Source organism: Oncorhynchus mykiss, chromosome 16 (assembly GCF_013265735.2).
Source record: "Oncorhynchus mykiss isolate Arlee chromosome 16, USDA_OmykA_1.1, whole genome shotgun sequence".
NCBI classification, from domain to species: Eukaryota; Metazoa; Chordata; class Actinopteri; order Salmoniformes; family Salmonidae; genus Oncorhynchus; species Oncorhynchus mykiss.
The window spans coordinates 21317604-21343786 of record NC_048580.1 but is presented as its reverse complement, the minus strand read 5'-3'; the positions used below and the strand labels follow the sequence as shown (position 1 = coordinate 21343786).

General features: G+C 44.1%; 1 protein-coding gene across 3 annotated transcripts in view; it reads right to left on the bottom strand.

The window, feature by feature from the left end:
- The window catches only part of rab11fip3 (RAB11 family interacting protein 3 (class II)), a 44005-nt gene that overhangs the window by 7970 nt on the left and 9852 nt on the right, over positions 1 to 26183 (bottom strand). The window contains exons 2-8 of one of the 3 annotated variants that reach the window (XM_021565192.2): positions 20058 to 20151; positions 17347 to 17423; positions 11504 to 11676; positions 5706 to 5909; positions 2196 to 2333; positions 979 to 1014; positions 676 to 769 (exon numbers count right to left, since the gene is read on the bottom strand). In XM_021565192.2, the coding sequence (XP_021420867.2) occupies positions 676 to 769; positions 979 to 1014; positions 2196 to 2333; positions 5706 to 5909; positions 11504 to 11676; positions 17347 to 17423; positions 20058 to 20151 (816 nt within the window). Of the gene's footprint in view, positions 1 to 675; positions 770 to 978; positions 1015 to 2195; positions 2334 to 5705; positions 5910 to 11503; positions 11677 to 14354; positions 14729 to 17346; positions 17424 to 20057; positions 20152 to 26183 lie in introns of those variants that run through there. The other 2 variants (XM_021565193.2, XM_021565194.2) reach the window with 2 other exon arrangements.

Below are 26183 nucleotides of genomic sequence, written 5' to 3'. Positions count from 1 at the left end.
GAGGACGGGGTGAGGGTTAGCCCAGAACAGTGTTGTTTGTTTATTACGATCTCTTTAAGCCCACAATGGGGGGGGGGGGGGGGACTACAAGTGGCACTACACTGTGTAGAATTGACCGGTGATTTGTTGCATTTAAATTATGCTATTGAGAACTGGATGATATTTTTATTTTATGTTCAGTGGTTTCAAGTTTTAATGTAAAATGCACAGGTAGTGAAATGCCTTTATTGCAAGCTCTAAACCCAACAATGCAAGTATAATACTGTGTATGATACTGTGTATGATACTGTGTATGATACTGTGTATGATACCGTGTATAATACTGTGTATGATACTGTGTATGATACTGTGTATAATACTGTGTATGATACTGTGTATGATACTGTGTATAATACTGTGTATGATACTGTGTATAATACTGTGTATGATACTGTGTATAATACTGTGTATGATACTGTGTATGATACTGTGTATAATACTGTGTATAATACTGTGTATGATACTGAGTATAATACTGTGTATGATACTGTGTATGATACTGTGTATGATACACTGCATGTGTTGTTTGACGCTGAACTCTTTCTTTACATTATACAGCACTGTATGTCAATGCTGTTTGACACGGTTGATAAACTCGGTATGATGCGGTATAATCTTATGATGTTGAACTCTGACCTTGTCAGTGATGTCGGTGTCAGCCAGGTCCAGTATGTCCCGGGACAGCTCACTCATGCTGTCCAGCGTCATGGAGCTGTTCTGGAGGAGGTGTCTGAAACGCCAGGGAGAAGAAATAAATGTTTGTGATAAAAATAAAAAAAAGCAGCTCCAAACTGTTCCGTCCTGGAAAACTTTCACTTTGGAACTTCACGATAAGTCAAGATAGCTAGTTGTTTGTGTTCATCAAAATCCACCATATTTTCACGTTCAATCTAAAATAATTTTCTACTGAATTGATTAAAATAACTCATTTTGACCTACCGCGCTACTTTCTTGCTGGACAGCCTCTTGCTGGAGCTGAAATGGGGGGGGGGGGGGGGGGGGGGGGGTAGAACAACAGAAGACCAGTCAGAAGAGAGAAAAGACAGATGAAAGAGACAGCGTCTGTCTCTTGGTGTCCTTCCTCCCCACCCCCTCATCCCTCGCTCCAAAAAGCAGAGGGATAAAGAGGTTGTCATACGGGGAGCACAGGATCCTAATGTAAGGTACATGTTCATATGCACGTCTGCAGATACGCCACAGCAATAAAACACACACACGCCCGCATTTGAAATGCAACCCGAAAACAAAAATGCATGTTTTTTATTGGACTGGTCTAGGAGGTAGGCCTAGTCACTCCCTGTTTCAGTCCATTTTCATCTGTTTGGTGCCTAATGAACACAACCCAGACACAAAAGCATGTGTATCAGTTAAAAAGGTTGGTTTTTCCATCAGCATTCATGCTTGAACAGGTACAAGATGATTCAATCCATTTGTAAGGCTGTAATAGAGTGAGTACTTTAAATGGAATATGAGAGCAATGATATAAGCCATGCACCACTGCCAATGATGTCAATTACCTGGAAGTAAATTCAGGTTTAGCATATTTTTATTTTTTTTGCAACGTTTGTCACTGCACACATGGAATTGTTTCCATGACCTTGACAGGATGAGAGATATGTATGCATGGAACTCATAGGGCATGCAATGATATGAGCAATGGGAACTCTGGGCAAACCTTCTGTTGGCCACCTGGCACCAACAGCTAGAGCAAAGAGTGGCGGTCCACCAAACTCACCTTTACCAACATCGATTATGAACCTTAGAAACCTTATTTATAACACCACAGTACAGACACCACGAGCAAGCTTGAGTTTGAGTGAGAGGTTCTCCCCAAAGCCGAGTCGAACCAAGCACTAACGCTGTCAACACACCGCAACTCACACACAAACGTGCACTGAAGAGTCAAGATGAGTGGAGTGGAGATGTGTGTGACGACCTATTCAAAAACATACACACAAACGCTGTCAAACTCTGTGCATGTGTCCGCCTGTTTGACAGTATTAAACACAACACACCTGTGTGCATCTTACAAACGGAACACAACAGGACAGCACACGCACAGAGAACGAGAGCAGTGTGTGTTACCTAGTCAACACGGCAATACACACACACACACACACACACGGGATAACCTTAGTGGTGGTGGGGAATGTTACCTATTCATCTCTAGGAAATTGAGGCGAGTGGAGAGGTCCTCCAGGCGAGAGATTTGTTTGTGACATTGGTTACAGAAAAAGTCCAGCGCTTCCTCCCTGAGGAAGCTCTGAAAGCTGGCAGGGAGAGTAGTGGGGGTGCTGGGGAGAAAAAGAGAGGAGGAAAGGAGGAGAAGGGGAGTGAGTGACAGAGAAGGGAGGTGCACCGTGATGGAGAAGAGGAAGCGTCGGGGATCAAGAGTGCAGGATCAGGAGAGTTTGTGAAAAGTTAAACTTTGTGAGTAATTGAGCTGTGTGGGGGTAAACTGAAAGGATGGACTCCTTCTAAGAGCGCTGTTCCAACCAAGGGTTCTTCCCGCCCCTTCAACAGAAGGGCTACTGTCACGGAGAACACTTTTATCTGTACATTCATGTATTACTTTAGTGACTTGGCCCCAAGGAGCTGCAGTGAGGTTCATATTCAGCTCACGATAACTAGCACACAAACAAACATCAATAGCTAACTGGAGTTTGTGTGGTCGCCGCAGCCTCTCCTCACGTCACCTTTTCTGGCTGATCATTTATTCAGAAGAGTGCGCCTCTGTATGCGTGGGGTGTGCCTCGATTCCTGCATGCGTGGCGTGTGCCTCGAATCCTGTATGTGTGGCGTGTGCCTCGATTCCTGTATGCGTGGCGTGTGCCTCGATTCCTGTATGTGTGGCGTATGCCTTGATTCCTGTATGTGTTGCGTGTGCCTCGATTCCTGTATGTGTGGCGTGTGCCTCGATTCCTGTATGTGTGGCGTGTGCCTCGATTCATGTATGCGTGGCGTGTGCCTCGATTCCTGTATGCGTGGCGTGTGCCTCAATTCCTGTATGTGTTGCGTGTGCCTCGATTCCTGTATGCGTGGGGTGTGCCTCGATTCCTGTATGTGTTGCGTGTGCCTCGATTCCTGTATGTGTGGCGTGTGACTCGATTTCTGTATGTGTGGCGTGTGCCTCGATTCCTGTATGTGTGGCGTGTGCCTCGATTCCTGTATGTGTGGCGTGTGCCTCGATTCCTGTAAGTGTGGCGTGTGCCTCGATTCCTGTAAGTGTGGCGTGTGCCTCGATTCCTGTATGTGTGGCGTGTGCCTCGATTCCTGTAAGTGTGGCGTGTGCCTCGATTCCTGTATGTGTGGCGTGTGCCTCGATTCCTGTAAGTGTGGCGTGTGCCTCGATTTCTGTATGTGTGGCGTGTGACTCGATTTCTGTATGTGTGGCGTGTGCCTCGATTCCTGTATGTGTGGCGTGTGCCTCGATTCCTGTAAGTGTGGCGTGTGCCTCGATTCCTGTAAGTGTGGCGTGTGCCTCGATTCCTGTATGTGTGGCGTGTGCCTCGATTCCTGTAAGTGTGGCGTGTGCCTCGATTCCTGTATGTGTGGCGTGTGCCTCGATTCCTGTAAGTGTGGCGTGTGCCTCGATTCCTGTATGTGTTGCGTGTGCCTCGATTCCTGTATGTGTGGCGTGTGACTCGATTTCTGTATGTGTGGCGTGTGCCTCGATTCCTGTATGTGTGGCGTGTGCCTCGATTCCTGTAAGTGTGGCGTGTGCCTCGATTCCTGTAAGTGTGGCGTGTGCCTCGATTCCTGTAAGTGTGGCGTGTGCCTTGATTCCTGTATGTGTGGCGTGTGCCTCGATTCCTGTATGCGTGGGGTGTGCCTCGATTCCTGTATGTGTTGCGTGTGCCTCGATTCCTGTATGTGTGGCGTGTGACTCGATTTCTGTATGTGTGGCGTGTGCCTCGATTCCTGTAAGTGTGGCGTGTGCCTCGATTCCTGTAAGTGTGGCGTGTGCCTCGATTCCTGTATGTGTGGCGTGTGCCTCGATTCCTGTAAGTGTGGCGTGTGCCTCGATTCCTGTATGTGTGGCGTGTGCCTCGATTCCTGTAAGTGTGGCGTGTGCCTCGATTCCTGTATGTGTGGCGTGTGCCTCGATTCCTGTAAGTGTGGCGTGTGCCTCGATTCCTGTAAGTGTGGCGTGTGCCTCGATTCCTGTATGTGTGGCGTGTGTGTCTCGAGGTGGTCATAGGTTCCTGAGAATCACTGCTGTGCTGTCTCAGGCATGTTCTGCTGGCTGGCCTGTAGTGAAGGACACTTATGTGAAGTAACAGCTGCAGTAGGGTTTGTGTGTAGCAGTAGTAGTGATGCAGAAGTGTGGGATTGTAGACAGAGTGGCAGTGAAGCAGCAGTGTAACATCTAGGTGTGTGTGTGTGTGTGTGTGTGTGTGTGTGTGTGTGTGTGTGTGTGTAGTAAGATGAGGAGAGTGGTTAGCGTCCTGTGCGTACAGAGGAGTGTGTTTACACACAGCAGTGTGGAGAGGGTCAGAGAAATTTTCGGCATCACCGCATACACTACTGCACTAACCACAATGCTCCTGAATCACAATGGCCTCATTCAAATTGCCTTAGTGCCCACTCATTCTGGTTGGAAGGAATTTACGGTTGTAAGGGTGACTTACAGAGGGAGGGAAAGGTTTAGAATTACTGGTAACTCGGAAGGAATCATTAAAGCCAATCCACTTGGGCCGGTTTATTTCCATATTGTGACCGAGAAAAACCCAGGCAGTTAGCTGGCTAAGAATTTGCAGGCATGAAAGATAGGGAAAAATATCACCCAAATGGGAATTACGCATTATCCGGCTTAGGGTCTCTGATGAAAACAGAGTGTGGGAGAAGGAGGGGGTGGAGCGGCTACAGAAAAAGAGGAGGGGAAGTGCTCAGGAGTGTTCAGGCAGAGCAGTACTGTGTCAGAAGAAAGAGAGAGGGGAGTGAGTGATCATATGTGGTCAGGTGAGACAGACTTAACACAGTCCATACTGGCTGGCTCAAACGCAGCTTTGTTAGCGAGCCTTTGGAAAGCCTGTAACTCTCCGTTAATAAACACGCTTGGTTATGTCCACCCTTGATGACTGGATATGTGTAAGTGTATGGTGTGCAGTAGCTCTAAAGAGTAAGCAGCAACAGGAAGAGTTCTAAGTAAGTGAACTTTGCCCTTGTTCCCTTTTTACCTCGCCCTTCAGGAGCAGGAGTCAGTGGGAGTGGACCTGAAATGAGGTCTCCAGAGAGTTCTTATCCATGTTTGACCTCCAGTCTTTCCAAACATACAGCCAGTCTGTCTTGTTATAACAGCACCAGGGAAGGTTGTGGCTAGGCCTGAGAATGTAGCTGGGAATGTGCCACCACCATTTCCAGAGACTAAATCCACCGTGCTCCTCTATCCAGCAAGACAACACGTTCCCTGTTCCCTGACAGGAGCCAACAACTGCGCTGTGTGTTTGACTTTAGAGACGATGCCCTAGGATAAAGTAATGCTATTGTTGGTAACAATGTGGCAGCTACTGTGGGTGACCTTCATCCGACACGCCAGAGTTTTGAACTGATTCGTGGCACTTAAAAACATAGCAGTTGTGTCGTATATGAATGTGTAGGCTGTCACAGTCTTACTCTGAGTGCTCAGTATGACCCTGGCTGCTGTTCTTTAGGGTGGCCCGTACCTGGGAGAGAGTAGCAGGGAGGAGCAGTTGCTCTGGTCGGGGGTCTGGAGGTGGGATGAGTCCCCCTCTCCCTCGGTTCCCTCCTCAGTGGTGTCCAGCAGCAGCTCCGAGGTGTTGCTCTCCCCAAAGTCCTCAAAATGTTCCTCATCCCCGCCAATCACTGTCACCAGGGTGTGGCTGTGCAACTCAGAGCTCAGGGAGAACCTGAGGGAGAGAGAAAAGAGGGATGATTGTGTATAAAAGAGAGTGAGAGAGAGAGAGAGAGAGAGAAACATAGGAGGAAGAATACCCCTTCAGGTACACACACAGGAATTGCATATAGCCACGTTCACGGAGGTATTTTTCTACATTTACCCAAATTTGTGACTGTATTGGTGTCTGTATCAATGGTGTCTCAGGGGTGGAAATGCCAGAAAAATCTTGAATTGACCTACTCATGGTTTGTGGTTCTATGCCTGTATGTGCGTTTGTTCCTTAGATTGTGTACAAACTTATTTACGGGCTAAGGCTAGGGCTAGAGCTTAGTTTTTATACCTGACTATCTCTGTTTATCACTTCACTGTAAAAAAACAGGTCTGGGTTTCCTTCACCAACAGACCACGGAGGCATCGCTTCCGTAACACGGATGATCTATTTTAACACGGCTTTAACCAAATTAGAAGCGCTCAACTATCACAGTACGAGTGTGGATATGTTCCAAGTTCTATATGCAGACTTTAGCACACTGTTTGTGTTGAACTGTGATGCATTGAAAGCAACTAGCCTAAATCCAACAAATAGAATATTTGGCATCCCAGATTAAGACAGCCCTACAAAGCGCCCGGCAATCTGGACAAGTTTAAAATCAATTGTCTTTAAGGGTAATCTGATAATTCATTAATCCCACAGACTCGTTGGTCAAGCACATTTAATGTTCATGGTCCACCGGCAATATACATCTGATGTCTAGCTACACTCGCTGCATGAGAGTGGCGCTTTCACTAGGTTCTATGTAGTGTAAGCTTAAGGGGTGACCTTAATTGAAAAGAGACTGGGCGAAGCTTCTCGTCAAGTTTAAAATTAGCAGGCAAATCTTCACACAAATACATGGAAAGTTAAAGTTAGTCATGTTTAGCCACCAAAATAGACATGCTTGGCTGGTCTGCGATGGCCAAATTGGTAGGTTCACCTGAGTTCAGATGATATATAATACAGTGGCCCTGCTTTCTGTGACAAGAAAGGGTATTAGATAGCCAGACTTTCCTTTGTACCCCAACAGGACATGAAGGGTGGCTGGATTGTAGCTACATACACACAGGATATACACCTCAGCACCATTCCAAGGGTTGCTGTCAATCTAATGACAAAGCCTAGTTATATTTCTTGTGTTTACACATACAGAGTCAACAGACTTTTAACCCACTCAATCCTACCTTCAAATTCACTGTACGCTAACCACCGACAGGGTAGCCTGAACTTAAACACTGATCAACTTCAGATACACTTCAGCCTCTCTCAACCCAACATTAAAAAACAATTAACACTGACTCAGCACAAAACTTGCGACACCCTAACACTTGAACACTCTAGCATAGCACTCAAAACCTCAACCTCAATACATTTGACTCGCAGCCCAACATTCGGGCCCACTTACCCACTACTCAGCCCGACACTGAGGTCCCTAGTAAGGTCCCGCACATGGAGGGCAGGTGAGGAGAGAGACCGCATCTTTAAACGCCGCCCGCTGCCCCCGCGTCTCAACCTCGGAGCAACTGGAGACAGACGACCTCCAGTCAACCAGAGTGGAATCCTGAATGCTCACTGGTCACACCAACCCAAGAGGAGTGCTGCTCAGTTCTTCAGTTAAGGAGACGATCCCAAAGACCTTGTCCACTCAAGGGATTAGTCCATGGTACCCAGAACATGTTACTGAGAGTCGCACACTCGTCTTTCTTTGCACGTTTTATAGGTTACCGCCAACTTGGTCGACTAGAAAGTCTTCCTCACAGTCTGTAACCACAAATGATCAGTCCTCACAAGTGACCAGCCGGATTGTCCCCTGTTACCATGGGCTCGTCCCCGTAGACATGTGGCAAGACAGGGAGGCAGGCTGTGAGTGGCTGAGGGTTAATACGATTAAGGGTTAAGCAGAGGCACCAGGCAGGTGCGGTGACCGGCCCGGGCCCAGCCGAGTGAGGTAGTGCTGGGGTAGGACACGAGGGGCGGACGGGCTGGGGCTGGGTAATCCTGTTAAACTCCTAATCCCCAGCCAAGAGCATAGACTCATTCATGTAAGGGCCGTCTCCCAGGGCACAGAAACTACTAGGAGGAGTTGAAAAACCAAAGCTTAAACATTTTGTTAAATGTTACTGACAGTGTTGAGTCATCATGTGTAGGAATGGAAATGTGTCTAGGTCTTCATGCAAGAGCACATGACAGGGAGGTGGGAGTGTGTTGTTATTGTTCTTATTCACTTAATTTTTTTTTTTTTTTAATGGGGCAGGATCATCATGGGACTCATCACATGTTTCCAGTGGACTCCAGTGGGATATGATGTGAGATACACTCACAGGGCTGCTGTATAACAATTGCAGCGTCTTTCATGAAGCCAATTTATAATTTTAGAGTAGCACATCTGATTGCTGTCAGCGGTATGATCCCACCGCTGACACCCATTGTAAACCTTTTCACCGTGACGTCAACTCAAAATGGTTGTGGTTGGTTTGTGTAACTCACCTGCAGTGATCTTCTGACTCGGTGACAGACAGGGCAATTCAACACAGGAAATATGGAACTCAAAGAAGGAACTGAGCTGAAACGGAGAGGAATCTGCCTCAAGGACGAATTGATAGGCGAGGCCTGAGATAGCCACAACAAGCGAAATCTAGAAAGTTGTATAAGAAAACACCTGTATGGCAAGAGTAACAGGGGCATGATCTGACATAGCAGAGTAGAAAATGGATGTTGGATAGACTTTGCAGTTTGGCAGTGGAATACATTTCTATTCAAAATGTGTCAACACGATTCAGCCCAGCGAAAGGTCAAAATACACTGAAAGTCCTTTATTTCTTGGGAAGTTCAGCCCTGGTGAGTCAGGGGACGACCTTCCATGATTCCTGCCAAACCGCTGATAGTGCAGGACTGCTGAAACAGGAGAAAGTGGAAGTGCCTGCCGGCCGCGCTTTGGCCCCCATCAGCACGAAGGAAAGATAGGGCCCCTTCCAAAAAAAAAGAAGGAAAAGAGCAAAAAAAAAAGAGCAAACTCCACACTTCCTGGAATTCAAGGCACAGCTGTTGACAGGAAGTCCAAACACATCCCTGTTAACTGGTCCACCCCCCCAGATCCGTCATCTACCCGGACAGACAGGTTACACAGTCAGCAGATAAGACCTCATTCCCCTACACTTCCTCCTCCCTCGTGACTGACCCCAGCACTACAGGCAAAAACAACTCATTAATAGTCCGAATACAGACCCCAAACAGTAGCTACTTTCTTGAGAGGATTTACTTTTTTGAGCGGATGGCCAGAACATAATTCCAAATAATTTGTAGACTGCATATTGACCGCAAGAAGCCCAAACAGGTATAAGATGACTAATACATAATCATTTCAATCCTTACTTACATTTGTGTCCGATCAAATGTATATCTCTATTATGCGTGGGAATACTTTGGAACAGATTTGTAAATTTAAAATCACTTGGAGCTGTTTTTACCTGGGGGGGGGGGGGGGGGGGGGGGGCATATAAAATCACTTGGAGCTGTTTTTACTTGGGGGGGGGGCATATAAAATCCCTCGCGGCCAAATTCGGCACAAATTTGCCTACATCAACAATTAGTCAATGTAAACTTCTACAATTAGGTATCAAACACTTAAACGCATAAGCTCTTGACAGAGATATCTGGAACTGCCTGTGAAAAGGACGTTGTCAAGTGGCTGTTCCAAACAGGTGGCGGGCACTAATCTGACATCTTAGGAACAGGGTGTTGGGGGTACGCACTACAGAGTGACCACAGCTGATAATCTTTGCTTAATTCTAACCATTGACTCAATTAAATCCTTAGGGGTGGAAGAACCCTACCAAAACAAATCCTTAGACAAAGAGCACAAGACAATGGTATATGTTATCAGTATTTGCCCCGAAGGGACAATATGTCTAGTTTTTGCCCTAAGGGGACAAATAAAGTAGCACTGACTCGAAACAAACTCGTTGGGCATTGATAATACTACACAAATAGAGCTCAAAAGGCAAGAGGTGTCATGCTATTGCCTGATTTCCGCTAACCAGAAAAGTTGAGGTAGAAGTGCAGGTAAAAGTCAACATAGAAGATTAACTTACTGTAATCATTGCAGCAACACATAACTCTTGGCCACTGAAGATCAACTTGTCTCAAAGCTCACAGTCAACCAAAAGACAAACTCAAACATACAGTGGATAGATCAGGGCACACGTAGCTGTCTCTTCAAGGTCTCTGCATTTTACATTGTGTCTGAGTGTGAGGTCACCTCGAATATCGTGCAGCAAAAAACGAGGGCAGAATGTTCAACAACCAAAGTGTAGTTTAATAACGGGGTAAGCAAGTTCATTTCAAACTGTCTGTGATCTATTACGCCTTTGAAAATTATGTTGATGACCTAAGATCTCGATTCTCTACCATCTGGTCCTTAGCAAATAAAAACAATCGTCACTCAAAATAACTACGATCTCCAGGCTTTGTTCCTCAAATAACCAGGTACTGCATTTCATCACAATCATCACTTTATAATGCTTTATCTTGCAAGTTATCTGCCGTGTGTTGAAGACAGGTCCCACTGCAAATCTAAGAGTTCAAAACACATCTGGCCAACAGTAATCGTCCAATAGTAAGACAATAACATGATCTATGTAATTTGTTAACTGATCAAAACAAACCATGGTAATTAGACTAGAGGCACATTAGAGCCTGCATGCACTTGAGGAGCAGCCAGGACCAACCACCCTGGAGCAACCATAAACAAAAGGCGTCTTCAGTTAGATTGATATGATAAGACGTTTTGTTCTCGGTAGACGAAAGGTATTTTAAGCCCAGGGCCATTACAATGGTGGCTATTATTGCCTCTAATCTGTCTGGTGACCCACATAAGACTCCAAGTCGTCTCTAGAAACTAAGACGGGATACAGAGGCTTGATGCTACCGAGGCTGTGATGACTGGAGCTAGCGTTAGTTTGACTTATCCTAGTTAATTACCATTACTATTTCGACCTATATGTACCATAATGTTACAGTCAAACCCTGGTGTCTGAGTGATTAGCAGTGACTCAACGTGGGTGGTATTCAGGACAGCTTCGACCTACCTTTGCCTCACCTCGATTTAGCTACATACGAAATTACAACTTTAGCGCAAGGTTAAAGGTAGACTCAGCGAGATGACGTAGATGCAGAAAGTAAACAGCACGGTGGATCAATTTCCGCAGCAACAAAGAGTGTTGAAGCGAGAGGCTCAACTTCGTCGCTGTTTTGGTCCCGTGGCTAGCACGTGGTAAAATCATGAAGCGTACCCGTGCACATGCGCAGATACTGTGTGCGATTGTCTTGCATTTCGCACATCGCAATAACCGCTGTGCTGCTCGTAGCAACGCCATTTCGCTGAGTCTACCTTTAATGATTATGGTAGTTCTAAGTACGAGGTGAAGGGGTATAGTTAGGGTTTGATTTTGGCCAACCGTATGTGGGTCGAGTTAAGGGGCCAAGGTTAGAGGTGATGATCAGGACTAACTATTGGGCCAGGGGCCTGTACTGAGAAAACTGTGCAGAGGCAAAAGTAAGCCAGAACTGACCTGTTGCTACTGTCCTCTGGGTCGTGGAGCGTGGCCTCGATGCCGCTGTCCGTCTCCACATCCTCGTGCATCTCGGGCTGGACCAGGGCTCCCGTGTCCTCGTCGGTAAACGTCTCACACTCGCTGTAAGTGCTCTCCGAGCCCAGGTATGCACTGTCCGTCACCTCGTTTTGCTACAGGAGGGAAATAGGACATTTATAGTTATTCTTTAAGACAAAGTTAGTAATCATATGTCACAATTGTGGTCTAAAGTACGTACATGTTTTGTTATTTAGCAAGACGCTCTTATCCAGAGCGACTTTACATAGCAATTAGGGTTAAGTGCTCTTCTCAAGGGCACATCGACAGATGTTTTACCTAGCTCCCGGATTTGAACCAACGACATTTAATTTACTATCTGAACTCTCTAAACCACTAGGCTACCTGCCGCCCTGGTACACAAAGAGAGTTAAGTGGACATCGTTTGAATTGAGAAATCATTAACAGGTGACTAAAAACAGCAGTATGATGTCTGGTAGGTACAGTGCATTCGGAAAGTATTCAGACCCCTTGACCTTTTCCACAATTTGTTATGTTACAGTGCTATTTTAAAAAGTATTTAAAAAATAAAAATCCTCATCAATCTACACAGAATACCCCATAATGAATAAGTGAAAACAGTTTTTTAGGTTTGCTAATTTATAAAAAAAATAAAAACGTATTTACATAAGTATTCAGACCCTTTGCTATGAGACTTGAAATTGAGTTCAGGTGCATCCTGTTTTCATTGATCATCCTTGAGATGTTTCTACAACTTGATTGGAGTCCACCTGTGGTAAGTTCAATTGATTTGACAAGTTTTGGGAAGGCACACACCTGTCTATATAAGGTCCCACAGTTGACAGTGCATGTCAAGGCAAAAACCAAGCCATGAGGTCGAAGGAATTGTCCGTAGAGCTCCGAGACAGGATTGTGTCAAGGCACAGATCTGGGGAAGGGTACCAAAGCATGTCTGCAGCATTGAAGATCCCCAAGAACGCAGTGGGCTCTATCATCCTTACATAGAAGAAGTTTGGAACCACCGAGACTCTTCCTAGAGCTGGCCGCCCGGCCAAACGGAACATTTGGGAGAGAAGGGCCTTGGTCAGAGAGGTGACCAAGAACCTGATGGTCACTCTGACAGAGGTCAACAGTTTCTCTGTGGAGATGGGAGAACCTTCCAGGAGGACAAACATTTCTGCAGGACTCCACCAATCAGGCACCAATCAAGCCTTTATGGTAGAGTGGCCAGACGGAAGCCACTCCTCAGTAAAAGGCACGACAGCCAACTTGAAGTTTGCCAAAAGGCCCCTAAAGGATTCTCAGACCATTAGAAACAAGATTCTCTGCTCTGATGAAGCAAAGATTGAACTCTTTGGCCTGAATGCCAAGCGTCACATCTGGAGGAAACCTGGCACCATCCCTACGGTGAAGCATGGTGGTAGAAGCATCATGCTGTGGGGATGTTTTTTTCAGCGGCAGGGACTGAGAGACTAGTGTGGATCGAGGGAAATATGAACGGAGCAAAGTACAGAGAGATCCTTGATGAAAACCTGCTCCAGAGCGCTCAGGACCTCAGACTGGGGCAAAGGTTCACCTTCCAACAGGACAACGACCTTAAACACACAGCCAAGACAACGCAGGAGTGGCTTCGGGACAAGTCTCTGAATGTCATTGAGTGGCAGGGTCAGAGCCCAGGCTTGAACCCAATCGAACATCTCTGGAGAGACCGGAAAATAGCTGTGCAGCGACACTCCCCATCCAACCTAAGAATGGGAGAAATTCCCCAAATACATATGTGCCAAGCTTGTTGCGTCATACCTAAAAAGACTCAAGGCTGTAATCGCTGCCAAAGGTGCTTCAACAAAGTACTGACTAAAGGGTCTGAATACTTATGTAAATGTGATATATCCGCTTTTTATTTTTAATAAATGTGCCCAAAATTCTAAAAACCTGCTTTTGATTTGTCATTATGGGACATTGTGTGTAGATTGATGAGGAACAAAAACAATTGAATCCCTTTTTGAATAAGGTTGAAACCTAACAAAATGTGGAAAAAGTCAAGGGGTCTGAATTCTTTTCGAATGCACTGTACATACAGTAGCTAATGTGTGGGTGGACTGTATAAGCAAATCAACATTAAAAACACCCAGTTCAGAGCCGATGACTAGAGGCTGTACTGGATACGGTTGACTCTTACGGCCTACTTTTTTCCGAGCTATAATTTTGCTGACAGCATTCATTGATATCAATTATGACTCCAGAGGAAAGATGTTTATCTGTGACGCATCCTGAGCAGATATGGAAAGAAACAAACGATGGTAATGATTAACAAGCTGTTACGTATATCATGAAACCAAGCAGAACAGATTAATTATGATCGTCGTAGATTGTATAGGCCAAAATGTGTAAATCTTGAGATAAGTCTGCTAAAAAAATTCACATCACCAATCATAGACGGTTCATCAAAGAAAACAAACAAAGAAACAGTATTCTCATAGGAGAGCGTAGTCGCAATTCAACTGTTGCCAATGGCAGTGAAAAGCCAATTAGAGCCGCGTCCAAACAACTGATGCGGCATAAACACATTTCAGATCCAACCTGTCAGGTTTCAGATGTCCGTGCCAAGCAAAGCCTACTGTGTCAACACCTTGAGTCAACATGGACTAACACAGAGATTTCACTTCCTAAAGCTCAAAGCACAAAAACACATCAAAATGTTCAAATAGACACTCAATAGAACTTCATAAGACATTTAGCTATAACAAGAGCCTGCCAGGTGAGTCTCAATGAGTCCAGAGCAAGAGAGCCATCATGGGAGACCCTCCCATACCTGTCTGTGTTGAGTTCCAGGAGGAACCGGGCCCAGAAGGCTGTCCACCATGCCCAAAACCATGCTGTCTGCCTGGGGCTCACGGGCAGGAAGACTGGCCTGTAATGAAACCCCCCAGTAATTTCCCCTCCTAGCGCTTCCTTCTTTTCAATCTCAGAAAGCAAAAGTGTAAAACATAGAATGCCCAACACCTAGTTCAGCTCCAGTGGGTTCTCAAAAGGGGTGGAGTCTGGAGACTGAAAGAGTCCGAAGGCAAGGGTACAGCCCGTACTGCCATTACCACCCCAACTACCCCTCTCATGGAATTTGATGATCAAAATGTCATATGAAAGAAAGGGAGCAATGTTCCCTTTAACGTTTTCTACTTCAATGTCTCTAGCTCCTGGACCAATGTGACAGGGTGAATCATTAAGCCACCGCCTGTTCTACCAGTCTTTACAGGCTTGTATGATTGGATGAAGAGGGCCATATAAACTCTATGTGCATAGCCATAAACTGACTAGTTGTTTACCTTAAAGGCCCAGTGCAGTAAAACATTTGATTTTCATGTGTTTTATTTATATATATATATATATATATATATATTTCCAAACTATGAGGTTGGATACTGTGAAAAAGAGAGTAAGGGCTGTTTGAAAAGACTGTCTGAAACGTCAGCCTGTTTTGGTGGGACGGAGTTTTGGCCGTAAATTAGTTAAAACAATGAGAGAGAGAGTTCCAAACCGCTCTGCCAATAACAGCTATTTTTTACTTTCCCCCTACCCATTCAGACCACTCCCAGACAGTCTTAGCAAAATTCTTGCTTGAGAAATGTCTCTAAAAAAGCATTTATTTATTTTTTGGACCATTTGAATTAAAAACAGGTACTAAATTGTTAACACAGAAATGATTTGATACTGAGATATAAACGGCTGCATTGGACCTTTAAGGAGGCAAAACCAGCACGTTGTAAACCCAGAGATCGAGCCATTGGAGGAGAGGGGTCTGGTATTGGCTGTGTTAATGCATCTCTTCCTTATAAGAAGAGGTTAGGCCACAATGGCTAAGTATTGACAGGGAGAGATACTCTCACAATAACAAGGGGTAACAACACACTGGTTGGGTATTTGTGGGGACGTAAACAAGCCAGCTGAGAGCGGGAAGGACAAGGAAGAGGAAAAGTAGGAGGAGGAGGGTGGAGTGTTTGGTTTTCTCAAGGCAAGCAGGCCCTCCGCCCAGCTACCTCACCTCTCCTGTTTTGAGAGCAAACAGGGTTAGTTAGAACAGTGTGGCCATTGAGTGAGGAACCTTACTGCCAGGACCCCAGGGGGAAAACAACGAGTTCAGGGACACAGGTGTGGCATTGACATTAAAAGCACCAACCACCAACTCTCCCCAAACTCCATCCAATACAGCTACCGCTATTTCTTAGGGCAGGACATTTGTTAGAAATGTATACTGTAGTGATACAGCAGGTAATGTTTAATTCAATGTCATGGAGAGGACACCCAACACTGATTTTAAGCAAACCGTTTCTGCAACTATCTTCACTGTGTTTTTGGAGGTGTGTGCAATAACTAAAGGCTATTAGTTGTAATTTTCCTCTCCCATGTAGCTCAGCTGGTAAAGCATGGTGCTTGCAACTCCAGGGTTGTAGGTTCAATTCCCCCAGGGGACTAAAATGTCAATTTAAAAGGTACCCAAACCAGATAGGTATTATTGGAGGGCTAATACAAATGAAAGTCCATTGAAAAACAGTGTTGGACTTGATTCAACCTGTCAAGTAAACGCTAAGGTTTAAGTGCTAGGTTAGAGCCAAAGAGCCAAAGCTTGCCTGGCCAGACCACTGCTGTATACTATACTGAGATGACAGACTGCACTAATTACCCATACCAATAGGGGGCGCTGAAACTACACAGTGTGCACATACTACAGTGTTGGAAGCAAACTGACTGAATAATATTTTGCCTTACCTCCCTACTCTTCTACATTTGCACACACCGTACATAGGTTTTTATATTGTGTTATTGACTGTATGTTTGTTTATGTGTAACTCTGTGTTGTAGTTTTTGTCGCACTGCTTTGCTAAATCTTGGCCAGGTCGCAGTCGTAAATGAGAACATGTTCTCAACTGGCCTACCTGGTTAAATAAAGGTGAAATAAATGTAAAAAAAGTCGAAAGAAAAGGTCTAATCTTCATATTCATCATCAACCAGCACCACCCCAACGTCAACCTATGTGAAAATGGCGCGTTTATGTTTCGTAGTAAAAAAGATAGAAAAAGATAAGTATTTCCAATGACATCAACAACCAATTAGTAGGCAACACCTACTCACAATTGGTCAAAATCACACAATGCCCACCGATGTCATTGGAAAACACTTACCTTCCAAATATATATTTTTTACTACAAACATAGAAACCCACCATTTTCAACATGTTGATGTTGGGGTGGTGCTGGTGAGGATGAATATGAAGTAGGACATTTTTGAATTTACAAGTCCACACACAAGAGGAGCCAGGAATTTCAGATATGTCCACCGCAGCTGAAAAAACATAACAGCATGCGTGTGTAAAGTACGACCAGACTCCAACCATTCAATATTTAGTCAAAAGAAAAATACGACGGGTGCCAAACCGTAGTGTTCAGCATGCGGAATATTCCCAGTGGGGTAATGATAGCTTTTCTGGCCACTTGCTGAAAATACTGTGGGATGTGTGAGTGCACAGAGACTTCAGCCTGGGAGCTGTATGCAAAGGGAGAATGTGGACAGCACAACCGGACCACACAAGACCAAAATAAATTACAATGGACTGTCACAGTGGTGTACCATGCTATACAGGGCTGCTCATTCACCACCCTGGCCCATATTATGCTGCTTTATGTTGGGGGTTCATATACTGTGGTGCAGTCAGTCACACTGCTTTCCTGATGTACTTAAGTCTGTGTGAGTGGTCATATCGCTGGTAGTAACCAAGAACTGCGATGACGATATCCAATGACATCACCCACCTCATCGTACTCCTCTGAGCAGCCCACGGCTCCGTCCCCTGGGCTGAAGTGCACATCGTAGAGCTGGGGCTCTGTCCCTGCAGACACAGACAGGACAAGGTCAACACACGCAGGCCAATAACACACAGCAAACACATACAGAGCAAAGTCAACACAATGCGATGGTAAACACCGAGCCAATGTGCCAACGAAAACATGGCAGAACAGCGCCACTACACAGGTGTAATGCAGTAAACAGAGGAAATACTGTAAGGTCCACTCTGGGAGTTCAAGATTTAACTGCACGTTAGAGAACTAATAATAGGCTGCACTGTATAAGTGAAGCAAATCAAAAAAGGATTTCAGATTTTTTATTAAAAGTGCAAAACTTGAAAGTATACAGAAGGGGGAGGGGGGAGTAAATGTTGGGAAAAAAGTCAAATGTACTATGGTCAAATACAGTGCTTCTTTTACTGTACATATCTTCACTGCCCTATTTAGAAAAACAGTCTTTATGCTTGGAGTAACAATCAACATTATGTAACAGTCACATTTCAAGGGCTGCCGTGTACACAATGTGAGTGTGTGAAGTGTGTGTCAGCTAAATCAACCAATAAAAAGAACACGAAATGACCCCTATCAAATTCAGATTTAGAGACTCCAATGAAAGCACCTGCAGATAAGTGCTGTGAAACCCGAGACCAACCAATCGGGAGTGGACAGTAGGGTGTCGGGCCAGACTCCCAGCAGCCACTGGGGCAGGCTCCTGTATCTAGTTAACAAAGCTCTGAATAACACCCTGCTGCTGAGCTAAGAACACAAACAGTGCTCTTGACAGCAGCGGTCGCTGGACCACATGCAGGTTGTACCTCGGTCTTACGTAACAGCCGCTGCTGTTCAGGACTGATACAAATGACTGGCCAGTTAACTAGAACATAAAGTCTCATTTTGTGCTGGGAGGAGGTTCGCTTGAGAGGGTTGCCTGTCCCTCTGTATAAGACGGTCGCTTGGCACCGACTCAAAAAGGGTCACAATGGACAGAGACATTGTATTTTCTAAGAGTTGACAGACTTTATTCAACTTGTCTCCCTGTGCTACACAGGCTTAGCTATACCAGACATGCCATAGACACCACAGGGGGTAAGGTATTTCCACTGCCAACAGGCTTTCTTTATTAAAAACACATCCAGCCAGTAACCGACAGAGAAATGACAAGGAAAAACCAAGTTAAAATTAAAATAAGTAAACATTCTAAATGAACTGGGATTCCAGTTGGAGCTGGAATAGCAGGTTTTCTGATGTGACTCCAGAGAAACGAGATGGGGGTGACCAGTGCAGAACACTTGTAGCCCTGAGCTAGGTTAGCTATACAGACAGATGGACTGGAATTCTGACAACCAAGTGTGAGAGGCCTGGGAAGTTAAGGGTGACTCTTTCTCCTGTCCTTTGTGAGGTCTCATGAAACGGATAAGGAGCTGACATGAGAATAAAGACAGAGAGACGATCAGAAACGAGTGTGTGGGGGGGGGGGGGGGGGGGGGGGGGGTGAGAGAGAGAGAGAGAGAGAGGAGACACTGAATTATTCAGGTGATTAGGACAGCCCAGTCCCTCTCCCCCCTCCTTCATTCTCTAGCTGAAACCTGGCCTAGCAGAAGTCCATGTGCCTCGTGTCTCATGCTTTCCAGAATATTACTTATTAACGGTCCGGGTAACTGGAGCGTTTGTAACCCAGAAAGCACAGGGAAAAACTCCAACACAGACTAACATCAAAGCAAAGAGCTGTGGTGGCAGCCAGGGCAACAACACTGTTGCGATGACATCAACACAAACCTCTGCAGCACGCTAACACAGCTAGTGTGTGATGTCAACACTGTCTCTGTGTTGATGATGATGATGTCCGCATAGCCCCAGGGTGACATTCTTTACCATAATGGCAATATTGTGACTCATAACAGGATTGCAGTGGAATATTTGTTTTTAGTATTCCACTGGTTTCGTTTGCAGCAACCTATGATTTTCATGGGTGGGCTGAAAAATGGACATTGTGTAAACAAGCAGTCTACGGCCTACACATACTTTTCAGGACACATCTCTCACCCGTCCTTGAAGTGGATGAGAAAAACCTGATGACTCAGTAGTCAGGCACATGATACATTGCTTCCATTGTTTAGAAAAGGAAGGTTTATAGTAGGCTAGGCCTTTGTATACCTTCCCACTTTTTCTCAACTCATGAAATGAGCTGAAGAGGAAAATGTTCCGTGAAAGAAAAACAATGTGATTTGAGTGCAGTCTGAATGAAATTGGGTCACTGTTTTTTTTCTCTCCCCTCCTCGAAACCTTTCACCTTAGCTAAATGTGAGCAGATGAACAATGGCCGCTGCCATCAGGAAGAAGCTGGGATAGATAGAGCCTAATAGGACCGACATATGGTACTGATCAATGGAGGTCCTGATCTTAAAACTGAACAGCTCTCCATATTGTCAGAAGTAGCAGACTTAATGAAATGATAGCAATTTCAAATAGTTCAAATGATGATGTATTGGAGTCCATCTAGTGGATAGCGATACCAACTGATTAACAAAAGACCCCCCATTTTGTCCGATTTTCTTGGCATGTCAGTGAGAGCGCATAGGCCTCATTTTCGAGCTTTCAAAGGCGTTTCCAAATAAAGGTCCAAGCTATAACGGCAGTCATGTTAATCACAGCTTTGTAAGGAAGATCCTCTGACTCACCTCCATTGCTGATGGCCGAGATTCCTCTATGGAAGTCCTCGAAGCTGATCACCCCCAGCCCACTTGGATCCAGGAACTTGGTCAGATCCTTTACCTGTAATAATGAGACAGCCATGATGGACCTTTCAAACACACTTAGACACAGCAATCAAAAAGCTAACATCATCATATAATCAAATCAGCTGTGTTGCCCCGAGTGCTTTGTGAATAAATCACATTTCATCTCTGTCCAAATTAACGTGATGTACGGGCAATGCTTACACGTGGTAAAAATTAGCGAATAGAATTAAGGAACAGGGGAATGCATTCAAATTGAAAGGTTGTAGCTTTGCGAACACTAAGGACATTAAAACAAATGGACAACCTAAAATGACTGATTTCATTGAGCTCGGTCACGTAATGGAAATTTGTCAGGGACGGCAAAAACATAATTGAAAATCTGCAAAATGACTGAACTGTCTCACTGAGCCTTCTGTGGTTAGGCTCCTTCAACCGGTATGATGTTTCTTTTCAAGACAAGACAATGAGAACCAATAACAAAGTGCTCTGACCTCCACAGAATCATACGTTTCTGCACACGTAGACATATTTCTGATTTCATAACTCTTTCATAAAAGGTACATGGGAATGCGCTTCAATTTTACAGGACTGCAGTGTCCTCAGACAAGGTGAGCTTATGGGTTGAGCTCCAAGTGTCTCACCTCCCTCAACACAAGCCCAACACGTCTCTATAAGCCTACTTAAACCAAAAGACACACACACACACACACACGCATGCACTCTCTCTCACACAACGCAAAACCTTGCTACCACTTGCATTTTACAACTTAAATAAAGATTTCTATACACAACGAGACAGAGTGCACCTAACCTGGCACTCAAATGACAAGATACAATCAGTTACGTGATGTCCCTGTATCCATTCCCCAGGTAACCTGGCAACAAGAGGTGGTATCCAAGGAGACTAGTGTTTGTGCTCTTTACACCCTAATGCATAAGAACTAGACTGAACAGCCAACATAAACATTGTTGTGGGGCTGAAATATGGAATTGGGGAATATGGAATGCACTTTGTTGTTTTGTTTTCCAAAAGGTGAACTGCACTCACTGATTCCGCATGTGTTTCTTCCGGTGCTCATTAAGAAATTCAGCGGCCATTACTGAATCCCAAACGAGAGTCGTCTTTGGGGTGTGGCTTAATGTGGGTGTATCTTGGGTGTGTCTTTGCCATTCAAATCACAACAAACAAACAAAAGCAGTAGTGAGTAACTCAGTGACAGCGAGGTAAGCTAAGATAGAGAAGGAGAGAAGTTGATGTTGAAGACTTCTCCCCTACTGACTGACTCGCCATCTCAAGATGATCTGCTGATTCAGTTCTAGGTGTAGGCTAAAGCCCGCGCTGACCTTATGTTTAGCCAACCTGGGAGCAGCTAGCTAGCATAGCAATATTTATCTGTCAAATCCCAATTATATCAACATAGCAAGAAGTACCAGTGTCTGGAATGTGTTTCATGAGACACTCATTCGACAACACCTTGCTACTAGAGTAGCTTGCAACTTGAAGTTTTATCACGTCATCTAAAGACATGTTACAGTGGAAATGATAACTGCGAGTTGAATTCCCGGTCTTCAGTCAGCTCAGCTGTCAACACAAATTTCTATTAAAAACAAACAAAAATATGGTTTTAAGTGAGAAAAAGGCATTGGTCTGAAAAATAAAGGATATTCACATGAGCACCACAATGCCTACCCTACCCATGCTCTACTAAGGTTTTCCAGCACACAGCTTTGACCTACTACAGTAGCGATGTTGGGCTATTGTACTTCAAACAACGTGAATGCTTCTCAAATCGCCTCATTCATACTCTTAGAGGAGGTGCTCCGACAATAATGTGAATTGTACCGCATACAAGTTAAAGTATTGGATTCTTTTACACACCACACTAATCCCATTCCATTACCTTTTCAAGCATTTTTTATTATGTGAAAACAAGCTATGCTTTTATACTCATAAGACTTGATTCAGCAAGCTGTTTTGTCTTGTTGTAATGTGGTGCCTAACTGTATTTCCTTACAAACATTTTATTTAGCAATACATGTCATTGAGAAGAAAAAAATCATAAAATCTTTTTGGGGTCAGTAGGTGCCCAACATAACACACAGTCCCTCGTTTATTAAAGGTCTATTGAGCCTGTCTGCATTCCTGATTTCCGTAATCGCTAGCTTACCTGTGTAATATTGACATAAGCTCAGAAACACTTGTTTTGCAAACATGGTCCTGTTTTATCAATTGCTGCTGTGACATTTTTTTTTTAAGTTTAATGAAAAATAAAACAATAATAGACTGTATCTTGATTAGATAAGTATTCAACCCCTTGAGTCAATACAGTCACCTTTGGCAGCGATTGCAGTCTAAAAGCTTTGCAAACCTGGATTGTATAATATTTGCCTTTAAAAAAACATTCTTCAAGCTCTGTCTAGACAGCCAAGGCTTTCCATATGTTTTAAAGCAGATTTAAGTGAAAACTGTAACTAGACCACTTAGGAACATTCAATGTTGTCTTGGTAAGCAACTCCAGTGTATATTTGGCCTTGAGTTTTAGGTTATTGTCTTGCTGAAAGGTGAATGTCTCCTAGTGTCTGTTGCTTAGCTTTATTCCATTTATTTTTATCCTAAAACCACTCCCTAGTCCTTGCCGATGACGAGGAAATCCATAACATGATGCAGCCACCACCATGCTTGAAAATATGAAACTTGGTACTCAGTGATGTGTTGTGTTGGATTTGCTAATACCTTTGTAACATAATGCTTTGTATTCTGGACAAAAAGTTAATTTGCCACATTTTTTGAAGTATTACTTCAGTGTCTTATTGCAAACAGGATGCAACAACACAACACTTAAGTCGAGGGAGCGCACGCAATTGGCATGCTGACTGGAGGAATGTCCAACAGAGCTGTTGCCAGAGAATTTAATTTCTCTACCATAAGCCACCTCCAATGTTGTTTTAGAAAATTTGGCGGTACGTCCAACCGGCCGCACAACCACAGACCATGTGTAACCACACAAGCCCAGGACCTCCACATCTGGCTTCTTCACCTGCAGGATCATCTGACACCAGCCAACCGGACAGCTGATGAAACTGAAGAGTATTTGTGTCTGTAATAAAGCCATTTTGTGGGGAAAACTAATTCTGATTGGCTGGGCCTGGCTCCTGAGTGGGTGGGCCTTTGTCCTCCCAGGCCCACCCATGGCTGTGCCTCTTCCCAGTCATGTGAAATCCATAGATTAGGGCCTAATTTATTTATTTAAATGAACAGAGGGGTGCTGTTTCGTTTGCTCTGAGACTTTCTCTGGTGAGAATTACTTTTTTTTGCCAGAAACGCTGTGGAACATCCAGGTGTTCTTTTGCAAACATCAGATGTGCAGCAATGTTTTTTTGGACAGCAGTGGCTTCTCACGTCTTGTCCTCCCATGAACATCATTCTTGTTTAGTGTTTTAAGTATCCTAGACTGGTCAACAGAGATGTTAGCATGTTCCAGAGATTTCTGTAAGTCTTTAGCTGACACTCCAGGATTCTTCTTAGCTTCATTGAGCATTCTGCACTGTTCTCTTGCAGTCATCTTTGCAGGACGGCCACTCCTAGGGAGAGTAGCAACAGTGCTGAACTTTCTCCATTTATAGACAATTTGTCTTACCATGGACTTATGAACATCAAGGCTTTTAGAGATACTTTTGTAACCCTTTCCAGTCAACAATTCTTAATCTTAGGTCTTCTGATATCTCTTTTGTTCGAGGCATGGTTCACATCAGGCAATGCTTCTTGTGAATAGCAAACTCACATTTTGTGAGTATTTTTTATAGGGCAGGGCAGCTCTAACCAACATCTCCAATCTCATCACATTGATTGGACTCCAGGTTAGCTGACTCCTGAATCCAATTAGCTTTTGGAAAAGTCATTAGCCTAGGGATTCATATACTTTTTCCCAACCTACACTGTGAATGTTTAAATTATGTATTCAATATAGACAAGAATAATACAATAATTTGTGTGTTATTAGTTTAAGCACACTGTAATTGTCTATTGTTGTGACTAAGATGAAGATTAGATCAAATGTTATGACTAATTTATGCAGAAATCCAGGTAATTCCAAAGGGTTCACATACTTTTTCTTGCCACTGTACATACATTATTGACTGTTCAGTGTTTTGCACCAGCAGAGGGTCTGTGCTACTTCTTCCACTCATGCATCAAACAAGATTTGCTTAGAATTTCATGGCATTATTTTATAGTATGAAGAATACAATTGAACATAGCTGAATAAAATAGAAAGGATATTTTCTCCAAACGATTTGGGGGAGTGCGCTCTGTGTTGAGTGGTTAACATAGAAACATGTCCTCCTATATACGCTTAATTTAGAGTTATGTAATTTTAGATGTGATACAAATGTTGGGCTATATGTTTTGATGAGACTAATAATGATTTGAAAAAGTTGCATGAAAGGCATGAGCTCTGCTTTGTTTTTTGCGCAGGCTATACACACTCTCATTCACAATTTGACAAGCATTTCATAATGCCTCAAATTTCCACCTCCATCCCGTTTGTGTGGCTGTAATGCCCCCTAAAATCCATGCATTTTGTGGCCAGTGGCCATTGTGCCCTTGGGCTGAATATAATAATTAGAATGACCTTCTCCTGGCTGTGTGCTGAAGCACCTCTCACTCACATGGCTCTCTGTCAAGTGATCGGGTCTTTCTCACAGGCTACAAGTGAAGGCAGACTGACTTCATGACCAAAATGATCCTATTTACATTTTGTAATGTTTCTGACTCATATCGATACCACATTTATAACCAGAGAAATTGGTTCTAGGAGGCAGTTCTCTTTTAAGAATAGGCCACGAAAAATAATATCACTCCTAGTTGTGACTCAATTTTTATAATGTTTTAGATACAAATACAGTATGTTGCAATTACACATCCCATACTCATTGTGCTGTCATTACATACATGTATCATTTACAATAAGCTGTGAGGTTACGGAAGTTTGTGGGCATAACACAAGCCTTGGGAAAACTTTCAACATCAACATGAGAGTAAACCGAGACAATAGATGACATAGTACCACAAGTACAAATCTGACTGGGCTTAACATGACCATTCAACAGAGGCTTTAACTTTGTGAATAGACTTTCCTGTTCTGCACTTTTGTATCAGTTACACACACCCAAACAGTCAATCTGCTTAGCAAACATAAGCTACACCTAGAGAGGTAGCAGCTGAAACTCTTGAATTAGCCTGAGAACTACAGCCCTCATGGTGATAGACCGATTCACTTTACCTGCTTGAATTTTAAAGAGATTCTCCAGTACTTTTGTATACTTTTTAGCCAGCAGTTCTGAAAGTAGCGTTCACGAGCCACGTGCAGATATGTGCACCATGTCATTGCGCTCTCACGCTCTGCTGTGTGTGCATCTTGCTAGCTGTAACTCAAATGAAGAGGGGCTGAACTCATTGGCTGAAACTCAAATTGCTAGGGGGCTGGCCCAGGTGGGGTAAAATGGCACTGAACAACTTCCAGTAAACAGTTGCTTTCAAATCAGGGATTTCGAGGCTAATTGAGGTAAAACAGTAATTCTGCTCATAGATTATGCATGTACGAACTACACATTGACACATCCAGCCCAAAGCGGGAGGTTTAAAAAAAATAATTACTAGTTGCCAAAGTTCTGGAGCATGTCTTTAAACACAACTGAAGTTTGAAAGGCAAAATCAGACTAGTTTGCCTTATTGGTGGGTTAACACTGAAATGTTGATATAAGATTTCAGGTTAAATTTGATAGCCAAGTGCTCGCTGCTATGCAAATATTTCATAAATTAGGTTGGTCAGGAAGTGGATGGCGGTGAATAGATGGGTCGTTTAAAGCGGTTGGAAGTTTATAAACAGCAGTAAATGAGATGGAGATTGACATTTGAGAGGTGAGAGTGAGTGGGTGTCTCCCTGCACTTGAGCTTTCGATCCTCCTCAGAACAGGCCACAGACAACCGGAGCGCCGGGTCACCACAGCACAGGAAACACCTCTCTTCACACCTCCAGTTAGAGAATTGGTGAGACCAGCACACGT